We start from the raw sequence: 12,611 nt of genomic DNA on the forward strand, positions 1-12,611 counted from the left end.
TGCAATGTCCAATTTTACGCAAGTGTTTACTGATCGTTACGTAGGATTTTTTGTGCTAGAAAACAATGCATGGGAAGATCAGTAAAATTTGTACACCTATGTAAATGTAGCCTTAAAGCGGAGTTCCAACCACAAAATCGACATAATTGATTTTTTGGCCATCCGCTTGCTTTTCTTTACCTGAAAAGGAAATGGATAGTTACGATTTTTTTTTTTTTACTTACCTTGTTATTGTAGAAAAATATACTCACCTTTCTTCCACTTCCTCCCTCGGCGGCCGTGGCCCGCGCCGTCTCTTCCGGTTTGCTATGATTCCTGGGAGCTGAACGTCATCACTCCCAGGAATCAATGCGACGGCACCGGCCCCGCTTGTCACTTCCGGTGCGATGCCGCATTCCCTGCTAAACAGCTTCTGGGCATGCCCAGAAGCTGTGGAGGAATGCGGCACCGCACCGGAAGTGACGAGAGGGGCCGGTGCAGGCGCATTCTGGGAGAAGAGGACACGGAAGTGGACGCAGAAGAGAATCGCGCTGGCTTCAGCTGCCCACATCAGAGATGGCAACGCTGGAGAAGAAATTTTGAAAGTGAGTATTTCTTCTTGCAGGTAAGTGTGAACCGGGACAGATCAGAGGCTATCCATTGTGGAATGTACTACCCCTGACTGTCCCGGGGGTATTTTCATTGAAAATATTTTTTTGTGGCCGCCACTTTAAGTTCTAGCACTCTATAGTAATACACAGCTTTTGTATGTGTTTTTTTCTCAGCAGAACCCAGCATTTAATCCATGTGTTTAAGGAATTAGTGCATGATTATTAGCAGAGGCAATAGAGTTCAATTCAAAGTAACCTTTGTCTTTTAGTTTTTGCACAGCAAGTTAGAATATCTGAAGCTTTTTTTAAACTGAATTCAGTTTACATGTTGGATTAAACAAAAAATAATAAAACAGAAGAAATGGTACAATATATATATGCTCCTAAAACACGCACAGGACAGCGTTATGATTGCTTGTGCAAATATGTGCATATGTCCTTCAACAAAGGTTCCTTTTAGACTGCCAAATGCAAGACATGGGTTAAACAGACAGTAACTCCTATTTTGCATATGAACATAGCATTGCAATGATTCACTAGTCGCTTAGCTTGGTATGAATGACAATGCAGTAACTGGGGGACTATGTAGATTTGCTAAGCAACATCAGTATGAAAACTGAACTAGAACTGCTGGACATTGCTGGAACAAGCAAAAGCTTTTGGCCTTTGGCCTCTTTTACGGCACTGGCGGCTTCAGGCAAAAGCTGTTTCATTAGAAGATCAGACAAATTAGGCTTCTGATAATTAGATAGAAAACCCGAGTGACAAGTATGTGGGCTGATTTTGAATTATCTGCAGCTTCAAGTTTCCTTTTTATAACATGAATGCATTCTTTTTTTTCTTGGAGGTTTGGATTTCTGAATTCTACCTACATAGGTGGTTTTACGTCACCAAAAGGGAGTAACTGGATAGTGACAAGTGAAGATCAATTGCTTACCAGCCATGGCTTAAATTCAAACAGAACAATCTAAAGAAATGGAGTTGAAAACATTGTTACAGACATGCAAAGGAGAGTTGAATATTCCTGCACCCCGGGAACTGCAAGATCAGGTATGTGTAATACTTGTGTTTTGTCTCTGCTTAACCGCTTATTGTGTAAAAAATAATCCTGTACTAATAATTCAGTACAAAATTGATAAAATGTTTACCTATATTTTCAATATATTAAACCCTATTTTAGCTGAAAACAATAAATATATTTATATTATGAAAAACTAACCTCTATGAATATAGTAGTACTACAGTTTTTAAATGCTCAGCCAATATTTGTTATATGCTAGTTTCCAACTCTGTGGGTTCTATCACCACCAGTGGCAATTTCTGGCCCCTCTTGTAAAGCAATCCGCAACAGAGGCAGCAGCGCAATAACTTCCAGGCATTCATTAAGCAATTCTGACGTCTCCTGAATGTGTTTTATTTTGGCTTTTTTTTTTTTATCCAGAGGACAGTGGGCTTTTGTATTAAAACATTGTACCACAACTGCAAGTCAATCTTGTGGATGTGGTACCAGCAAATCATTATGGCCAGGGCATGTGTATAATCCCTGTATAATAGTGGTCCTGTAAGCTCCTAAGAAACAAGGGTTGATATTGCTGCTTGCACTAGTCACTCCCCATACGGTTAGTGTGAATAAATATTAAAGTAAATCAGTGCTAAGCAAAATTTAACAAACCAGTGAAGATGATTAATTAAATTCCACATATATCCAAATATAACAGTGAAAGTTATCATATATACCTTTAGTGTAATTATCTAATATGTAATCAACAAATATAATTGATCAACGATCAATTGAAATCATACTGGGGTTTACATGCTGATTTTGACCAAGATTAATCGCGAGGTCATACTAAATGAGGTGGAGGGGATACGTCCGACAAACCGATTTTATTGAAGTTCGCTAACGGATTGTCTATTTTACTTTGAGCACTGTTCATTGTGATAGTGTTATTGATTGACACAGCAAATTGATTCATTGTCATTTAATTCTATTTTATTAATATTGGTTTTGTTGATCAAATATATTTGTTGATTACACATTAGATAATTACATTAAAGTTCACTTTTATTTTTTGGCTATATGTGGAATTCAATTAATCATCTTCATTGGTTTGTTAATACATTTTTGTGCAGCACTTATTTACTTTATTAATGTGTATAATCCCCTTTGGCTGCCATACCTGCTTGTAAGTGGACAGTCAGAGGTGGTAAAAACACAGATCAACCCCCTCTCTACCATTGTGAAAGATTTCTGCAGCTAGATCTGCCTGGTGTTTTTCATGGCTATTTTTTTTTAACTATGGAATTTCTCATGTTATATACCCCGTAAAAAAAATAAAAAACAAACTTAAAGCTGAACTCTAGACAGACATAAAAAACACAAGTGAATGCAGCTTTCTATTCATTAATATTCATTAATAAAGCATGGCATTTATTTTTAAAATACAAGGAATGTAACTACTTGCATTTGACCTTGTAGAAGCTTCTTACAATTTCTGCACAGCAGAACTCAGAATGAGGGAGAAGAAGCCAATGAGCTGCATTGCAGTGCTCATAAACTAAGGCTGGCCATACACTATACAATTTTCTTATTCAATTTCCTTTAGATTTACCTTAAACTACGTAGTGCAAGGGCCTGCCTGACTGCATACAAATTGAAAGTGTTTAGGTTTGACCCTATATTACATGGTTTTGGTAAATCTAAAGGACAGTTGAACAAGAAAATTGTATAAGGTATGGCCAGCCTAATAAGCAGCATACTGATTGAAAGAGAGAGAAGAGTGAACAGGAAAGATGAGCTCATTAGTCTGCTCTGCTGCTTCTTTTTCACTGTCCAGTCTCAGGTGGGAAAGTGACAAAATCTATAAGTTTTACTTAGTGGTTGTAAAGGCAAAAGGTTTGCTTTACCTTAATGCAAAAACGGCAAAAGCTTTACAATCACATTAACTGCAGGCCATGTTCACAGAAATTGAAAGGATCTTAAACATCTCCCGTCTGGCCTATTGTAATAATACAGCCAGGCAGGAGCACTGCTATCCTGGGTGGACATCATATGACATCCTCTCAGTTGCACCCCTAGGGGCCACGCAGTGACGCGATTTGTGGCCCACTGTGTTTAGTGATCCAGTGGTCTGAACACAGATCAAGCCGCTGTGTTCAGTGCTGGTACCATGTGATTACTGTGGCCAATCACAGTGATCACATGTCAGTTGTAAACAATGGCTTTCATTCAAATCCATTGTGTACTACTATTGTGATGATCTCTGAGATTGATCACAATGATAGTTTGTAGACTTTATAATTTTCACACAGAGTAAATATTATGCGCTGATTTGACTTATTTTTACCAAAGAAAGGTAGCAGAGTACATTTTGGCCTAAATTTATAATGAAACATTATTTGCAAAAATTTTAAAATAGAAATTAAGAAAAACGTGTTTTTTCCCAAAACGTTCAGTATTTTTTAGTTTATATAGCAAAAAAAGAAAAACCCAGTGGTGGTTAAATACCACCAAAAGAAAGCTCTATCTGTTTAAAAAAAATATACAAATTTAATTTGGGTACAGTGCTGCATGACTGCATTCAAAGTGCTTAAATCTGAAAATTGTCCTGGGCAGGAACGGGGTGAGAGTGTCCGGTATTGAAGTGGTTAAACACTGGTTTAAAGAGCCGAAGGGAGTACCTTTATTGGCAATATTTATAGCTGGACCATGGGACAATCAAAACATTCCCTATGCAAAGGGGTAGATGAAGACCATATTACTTGTAATAAAAGTAGGAGCTAGGAAACTTTGATACAGAAATAAAGTGTTACAGGACCAATGATGCATATAATGAATTGAAAGATATATCTAGAAATACTGATGCTCTGATGGTGCTTCTTCTTTTTAGTATGTATATATCATTAAAATAAGTATGTTTTCTTACCAAAAGTGTAATGCTTGTGGTGCATAATAGTATCTGAATATTGCTAATATTATATAAAATTCTTATTTATCAATTCTTATGAATGCTTATTTATTAATCGTTGCTTTTCAATAAGAAACCGAAGTGGTTGTCTATGGAGAGCACAGTAAAATCATGCCTCTGGTAATATCCCCCTTATTGCTCAAGGTTAGTGATGGAGTGGGATGGGCGTCCTTCTCTGGCACATAGACCGACCAAGGGACACTGGAACCTTGAAAGTTATTATTAGTAAAATTATAAATGATAAAGTATTTTCAAAACTGTATGGTGTTTTTATTTATGACATGTCACAAGCTGGTGAACGTGTCAGGAACCCCTAAAACCAGTTCACCAGGTAGGTGACATATATGTGCCTCCCTTCCCTCTGCTAACACCCTCCTTGAAAAAAAGTGAAAGTTGATACTCCTGGTGCCCAAACTGTGTATAAACACAGTTTTAGCATTTTGGAACGCTCCTGCTGGCAAATTCCCCTGAAGGCTTAAACGTTATTATGAGAATTGTTAGTTGAGACTTGCCCGCTGTTTATCACATGATACTCAGTTACATTTACAAGGCCCTAAACTTGGTTGGTACTTTGTGCCAGTTTTATTTGCTTTTTGTAATTTCTATATTATTGTAGCACCCTACAGGGTAGGTGCTAGGTAAAAGTGTAGTGGGCCTTGGCTGCTTAACAGCAGGGCCATTATTTCAGCTGGGCTGTCATGTCTCCCAGGTGTATCTGCTGAGAGGGGAGTCTCCCCACTGGCTCCATGAGAGGATTCTCATTGGGCAGTGGAGGAAATCCAATCAGAGACACATTCAGGCCTGTATCTAACCCAGAAGGAAGACTCTGCCGCAAAGGATTCTGGGAGTGAATATAAGGGGAACGCATGATGCAGCGTCTTTGTTGGGAAGTAGAGTCCAAGGAGGGAGGGTACGGCTGTCTCTACTCCTGTCAGAAGGATTGGGTGTCTCGGGTGGCTGCCTGGGAATCCAGAGAGTGTTGAGTTGAGCTGCAGAGGGGATCCGGTGTGCCGAGGACCAGTGGAGGAAGAGGGGTTCAGTTCCAAGGAAGCCTGTCAAGTTCGTGAGTACTGTGAACTGCCCCTAGGGGTCTGCCAAGTGTAGAGGGGACCATTCCAGAGAAGGTTCCAGGGATCCAGGAGTCAGCTAGCTGTAAAGAGGGTGCCTAGTCAGAGGACCCTGAAGTGTTAGAGGGGGTACCTAGTTAGAGGACCCTGAAGTGTAGAGGGGGCACCAGCGGTTGGGCCCTAAAGAGCTAATGTGTACAGTGTGTAGTGTACAGAGTTAAGAGTTGCAGCAGCACATGCAGTGATAAGGAGCTACCTCGGTCAGTGAAGGACTGAAGAGAGCTATTCATGGACTTTTGAGCTAAAAGAGTGTCAGGAGTCAAGTGTTCTACAGTCCTGGATCTTCTGAGTTAACAAACAAGTTAAAGTCGAAGTTCCAGCACAAGTTCAGGTTAACAGTATCTTCAAACGCCAGGAAGCGCCGGTCAGCATTCAGCTGGCATCAAGACAGCACCAACGGGCATTTTTGTATAAAGTCCCAGTTAACCTAGTTGAGCCAGAGGAGTATCCCACTCATTCCCTTCTAACATCCCCAAAATACATTAAACAAAATCAACCAAAGATGCCGGAGTGGTCATTGTCTCAATTCTCACACTTGGGTTCACAACTTAAATGTGTTGGAAGTGTCACCGATAATAATGGCAGACCCACATCAGGCTTAAGGCCTGGAAATATTGCTACATTATTATTCGATTTTTTGTGGAAATGCATTTTGTTTAATGCTACTTTTACATTTTGTTTTTGCTAACACATATTTTTTAACCATTTTAAAGGGCTTGTCAATTAATACTTGAACTTGGACCATTTTCCTTTGAAAGCTATGTGAAAAATACAATGCCAAATTTCAAATTCTTCGGAGAAGAACTGTAATCCTGAGAATGTTATGTTCAAGAAAGAAGAAGGCCAACCTAAAGCAATCAGCAACCATTGCTGTTCCTTCTATGAAAGGGCATGGCTACCTCGATTACACGATTGAAAATCATGCTTCCAAAGCTTTTGAGAAGATGGATGAACTCAGAAGGAATAACCAGTTGTGTGATGTCCTAATAAAAGTTACCTGCAATGGTCAAGAAGAGGATTTCCCTGCACATAAGATTGTACTTGCTTCCTGTAGCCCCTTTTTCAGGGCAATGTTTACCAATAATTTTCGTGAGTGCCAGGCCAAGGAAATCACCATCAAAGACATGTGTCCTTTAGTAATGCAGAGGTTGATAGAATTTGCATACTCATCAAGAATAACAGTTGGGGAGAAGTGTGTCTTGCATGTACTCCTAGCTGCTACGAGATACCAGATGGAAGATGTTTCTAAAGCATGCAGTGACTTTCTTGTCAAACACCTGGAAGCCAGTAACGTTATTGGGATATCAAACTTTGCAGAGCAGATTGGGTGCACGGAGCTGTATAAAAATGGACGAGAATACATCAATAAGCACTTTAGTGAGGTAAGAGTTTGTTGTCTTTGATATAAAAAGTTGGTTTTATGACGTAAAATTATAAACAATATTAAAATTAATAAAATATTATTTGCAAATACATGAACATTTAGCATAAATTGTCAAATCAAAATTTCTATCTGGTTACATAGTCGCAGTCATAATTTCAGACAAATGTTGGCATCTACATACTACAGAGACTGCTTTACTGTGTGTGCATGTTCTGTGAACCTTCCCGTATATCTCTTGTCTACACTTATTGTATCACGTATTAACATTGTCAATAAAAATTACCTGATTTAAAAAAAAAAAAATGAACCTTCCCACTAAAACGAAAGGGCATCTAACTCCACCTTCCCCGCCCCACGCAAAATCGCTGGATGTTAATAAAAGAAAAAAACCCGCTAGCAAGAAAAAAAAAATAAACATTACTAAAGCTGCTCATAGATGGATCAAAATTTGGTTGGTTCAGCAGGTTTGATCTGTGTGGCTTTCCCCATACAAAAGAATTCAATCATTAGACTGACTTCGGACAAACGGTAAGGCTGGAAAACTTTTGTTAATCAGCAGCTGTAGCCATTGATCACTGTATTCTGACAGCGCAAAGTGCCACTTGCAGAATAAAATGTCCCGATGGGGCGGAAACACTCCATTTATGTACATGCAGGAATCTGTTTTTGTTTTTTTTTTTTTATATGGCCGGCTTTACCTGGGATTTTGGACTCTGGCGAATTTACCTTGGCACCACTATTGTCACACAGCCTTCATGCAGCCTCCTGTGAAACCTAAGATTTCAAATTTTGTGACAGAGGTTCCTTTGCGAGATTTGGGGTTCTTTAGGTTTATGGTAGGTTACTGATCTAAATTCTGCTGGTTCAGCAGGGACTGGACTATTTCAGATCAGTGTGTGGAAGTCTCAAACGATTGACTTCTGTCGAAGAGACATGCTCAAGAATGAGTGTCTCCCAGTATAAAGGTTCCACATGCTTGTGGTTGCATTCAAGAAGTTCTTTGTTCACAAGTGGTAAATAAAGCCTTAGCATTTTGGGAGAACTGCCTCCACATTCATCAGGGCTATTGTACAGGAAAAACAGAAAAAAAAGCTAATCAATATTCATGATTACAGTGTGCGGTATACGTAATCAAAAGAACTTGGATATGAATTGCTTGTATAAAAAAGATAAAAAGATCAGAGTAAGAAAAATATAGATGATCAACATAATAGGGTGTAAATATCAACTACTATATATTATTACCATATATACGTCATCTTAAAAATGTGTGTATAGTGTATATATATGCATATATATATATATATATATATATATATATATATATATATATATATATATATATATATAAAACATAATCCAGTTTAGGTAAACATGTAATAAACCCAGATGAAACAGTATGTGCATACCTCACCTAAACCTTTGTATGGACAGTCAGCCGACACTTGATACGTTTTTCACACCTAAAAACTATTAGAACAAAGGCGCTATCCAAAAATATATCGCTCAGGTGAGAAAAAACACCTCTAGCAAAAATATGTGTCAACAGACTTTAATCTTATATAAATATATATATATATATATATATATATAAATAAATAAAAAAAGCTGAATAAACATGTGTCTGACTATTTCATAAAAGCATATGTGCTTTTATGAAATGAACAGTGTAGTCCACAGCCAATATTGCCAATCAATAGCAGCAAAGTGCAATAAAAAATATAAAGTTCACAGGTGATCTTCCTAATGAGGAACATATTCAAATATTAAAGAGTAGGTGATCAGAATGTAAATACATTTCGGATTATGATAAATTTACAGTATACAGTATTTGTCATTATATATATGTATTTATAATTGAGAGGTTTGTCCTGTTATCGGACAGTTATTGTAGCCAAAGTCCTATAGCAAGGTTGAGTTTTTAATATCTCCACTACCTTCAATAAACTTATAATGATTAAACTATTAGAAGACAGGGAACTTAATTGTATTCACTTGTTAAACGTTTTAAATATAATCAAAGGCAAAACTTTTTTTTTGTTTTTAGTTTTGGAATAAATGGAGGGAGATTAAAACATCTGTCCATTTTTATTGCGGTCTTTGTACCCATTTGGGAGATTTTTTACTCTCTATTTGTCTGTTACTGTTCTTGTTGTAATGAAAGTAAAGAAAATTCCAAATGTTGTCCACAGGTCAGTAAAAGAGGGAAAATCTTTGAATGGCGACACTAGGTGTTGTGGCCTGAGTGACAAACCGGGATTACCTCAGTTTGGAGTGATTTCCTGTCACTTACTGTTTTGACTGTTTTGACAGAAAGTGAAAGGAAATCTCCCCAATTGGACACAGATGCCATAAAAACCTGACAGGAGTTATAACCCTCCCTTAGCTCTTCTTTAAACTTTCAAACTTGGTGGTAAAAATTCCACCATTCAGAGCTTAGTCCCATGTGGATGACCAGGTGTTACAACATGCCACAGGTCGCACTGTTACCATCAGGCTCTGCCTAGAAACCTTATACGGTACACAGGCACTTCCTCCCACCCTTTTTCCATGAGGACTTTGCTACAGGATAATCAAAACCTGAGTTGCTGTGTTTCCTCACCCCAGACATGTTTACACCCAACGCCATAAGTACCCTGCAGGGAAATATTCTCACTGATAGCAATGGAGGAAACCAGGCACAAGGGAATTATGGCAAAACTTCAGGCAAACATTTGCCCTGCCAATGGCATGCAAGGTAACTAAACTCTTGCACCAGAGCAGGACCTTACTTTAGCACTAGTCTCTGCATTATATTCTCTGCCTACAGCCTTATCTCTGTGTGTTGATGCCCTTGAACATGTCATGACACACATTTTCAGAATGGCTTTCATTTTTGTCCATATGTGCAGAAGCTGCCTGTAAAAGATGCCTCAGTTGTATGTCCTTTGAAGGAGGATATCTCTTTGCTGAGGCATTTGACAAATTCATAAAATATGTCGCAGGAGTAAAAGTCCTTCTCTAAATAGAAGACTCCAAAATCACCCTTCAGGGTCTTCTATTCCTACAAAATGCAAAGGGCCACACCGCTTTTTTTAAGCAGGTCATAGATGAAGCAAATTTCTTTCCTGCAACCACATGTTGGTTTCCCCATCAACACAGACAGTGCTAACAGGGGAATCCCTGCCGTGAAGCTATTGTGTTCTCCAGTGAAGACCCTGATTATTGCTAGCAGCCACTAGAGATAATCTCAAGTAAAATCCAGTAGGCTGGTTGTACCCAAGTTGATCGATCAATCAACTTGGTACATTTAACCTGCCCATAAACGGTTCTAATTTGAACCATCAATGGCCAGCTTTATACTTCATCTTCAAAAAATTCAGCCCTATTTTTTGGTGCAAGACTTGGAACACAAAGCCCACCAAGTCTGCCTTAAAGCCCAAATGAAGGGGCACCTGTTGCAGTTTTAATTCCTCTTGGTCTCAGACATTCCAGGGCTATGGATTCAAAGGGTTACAAAATAGAGCTTCAGAATTCACTCTATCATTTCCTTCTCTCAAACCAGCCAAAATATGCCCAAGGACAGTCAGATTTACAAGCTACCCTGAACCATCTCTTAGGAGTGGTTCCCAGGGAGGGGATGTTCTGTTTGCTCTGGAGGACAGGTTCAAAGGACTTTATTCAAATCTGTTGACAGTTAAAAAATCAAAAAGGGGGTATATGTTCTATCCCTAACCTAAAGTCTCTAAATTAATACCTTTTGAATTCACAAGTTTCATCCTAAAAACAACTATTCTAATTAATGCAGAAACCAGCCTCTTGGCTGGTCACCTGTAGACTTGTCATTAAGTCTACTGCAGCAGCACAACTTCTACCTGGTCTTTTATAGACTATTTCTCTCATATCCTCAACTGTTAACTGCAATGTGATGGGTTTTAAGCTGGCTACACACTATACAACTTTTATACAATTTTCTTGTACAACTTTCCTTTAGATTTACCAAAACTGTATAATATTAGGTCAAACCTAAATACTTTTAATTTTTATGCAGTCAGGCAGGGCCTTCTACTACATAATTGAAGGTAAATTTAAAGGAAATTGAACAACAAAAGTTGTATAATGTGTATCCTGCTTTACTCCCCAACTATCTACACTTCAGTGTAGTTTTTATATTGTCAGACTCACCACAGCTGGTGTTGCTAAATAAGTAGACTCTTAATCAAATCCTGAGCTTTTACGTTCCAGGGTGTCTCCAGGGTGTCTTGGAGACATTTTGTTTTAAAAAAGCTCCCAAGTCAAACCTCTGAACCATAGGCCCAAACACTGATGCTTTACCTTCCCCCATGCAGATACCACACTTTTTTTGGGCTCTACCACCAACCCTGTACTGCTAAGGATATCTGGGTCTAATCATTATATTTACATTCACTTCAGCACAACATTGTGTCTATCATTGTTCCTTATAGTATCTAGCATTGGTCTTTCTCAGGAGGCCACAGGGCCACTGCCTATTTTTCTGTGCTCATTTTTTAAACTGTTTTTGACAGTTGGCTTTTCAAGTCTATACTGATTTCTGCTTTGGCTACCAGGCGCGTGCTCTTGCCTGACAGTTTGGGTCTTAATTCCTGTTCTCCCTGTGGACCAGTTGCTGCAATTTTGCTTCAGTGTTTTCCACTCCTTGATTTAGTGCTTGAGGATGTCCCATGCAGGGCCGGCCTTAGGTGTTCAAGCGTCCTGTGCAAACCCCACCCCCCCATCTTCACCCCTCACCCCCTGGTCACCAAAACATACACAAAGAGGAAAAAGAATTTGTAACAAATAAGAGAGAGATGCAGGGGCTGCGGGCATGGTGCAGGCGATGCAGGGGCTGCGGGCATGGTAGAGGAGATGCAGAGGCTGCGGGCACGATGCAGGAGATGCGGGGGCTGCAGACATGGTACAGGAGATGCAGGAGCTGCGGTCATGGTGCAGGAGATGCAGAGGCTGCGGGCATGATGCAGAGGTGGCGGGCATGATGCTTTAGATGCAGGGGCCGCAGGCATGGTGCAGGAAATGCAGCGGCTGCAGGCATGGTGTAGGAGATGCAGGGCTGTGAGCATGATACAGGGCAGTGGGCATGGTACATGCAGAGCTGTGGGCATGGTACAGGAGAGGGAGTGCTGCGGGCATAGTACAGAAGATACAGAGACTGCAGGCATGGTGCAGGAGATGCAGGGGCTGCGGGCATGGTACAGGAGATGCAGGGGCTGTGGGCATTGTGCAGGAGATGCAGACGCTGCGGGCATGGTGCCGGAGAAGCAGGGGCTGCAGGCATGGTGCAGGAGATACAGGGACCATGCGCATGGTGCAGGAGATGCAGGGGCTTCGGGCATGGTGCAGGAGATGCAGGGGCTGCGGGCATGGTACAGCATGGTTCAGGGGCTGCGGCATGGTGCAGGAGATGCAGGGGCTGCGGGAATTGTGCAGGAGATGCAGGAGCTGCGGCCATGGTGCAGGATATACAGGGACCATGAGCATGGTGCAGGAGATGCAGGGGCTGCAGGCATGGTGTGCGAGATGCAGG

General features: G+C 40.1%; 1 protein-coding gene across 1 annotated transcript in view; it reads left to right on the forward strand.

The window, feature by feature from the left end:
• Positions 1–1,157: 1,157 nt before the first annotated feature.
• Positions 1,158–12,611, forward strand: part of LOC309545089 (kelch-like ECH-associated protein 1A) — a 63,964-nt gene continuing 52,510 nt past the window's right edge. Inside the window, exons 1-2 of the mRNA XM_082244222.1 lie at positions 1,158–1,640; positions 6,399–7,067. Of these exons, the coding sequence (XP_082100348.1) occupies positions 6,504–7,067 (564 nt within the window). The 5' untranslated portion in view covers positions 1,158–1,640; positions 6,399–6,503. The remainder of the gene's footprint in view (positions 1,641–6,398; positions 7,068–12,611) is intronic.

Source organism: Pelophylax lessonae (assembly GCF_965119305.1).
Source record: "Pelophylax lessonae genome assembly, chromosome: 1".
NCBI lineage: Eukaryota > Metazoa > Chordata > Amphibia > Anura > Ranidae > Pelophylax > Pelophylax lessonae.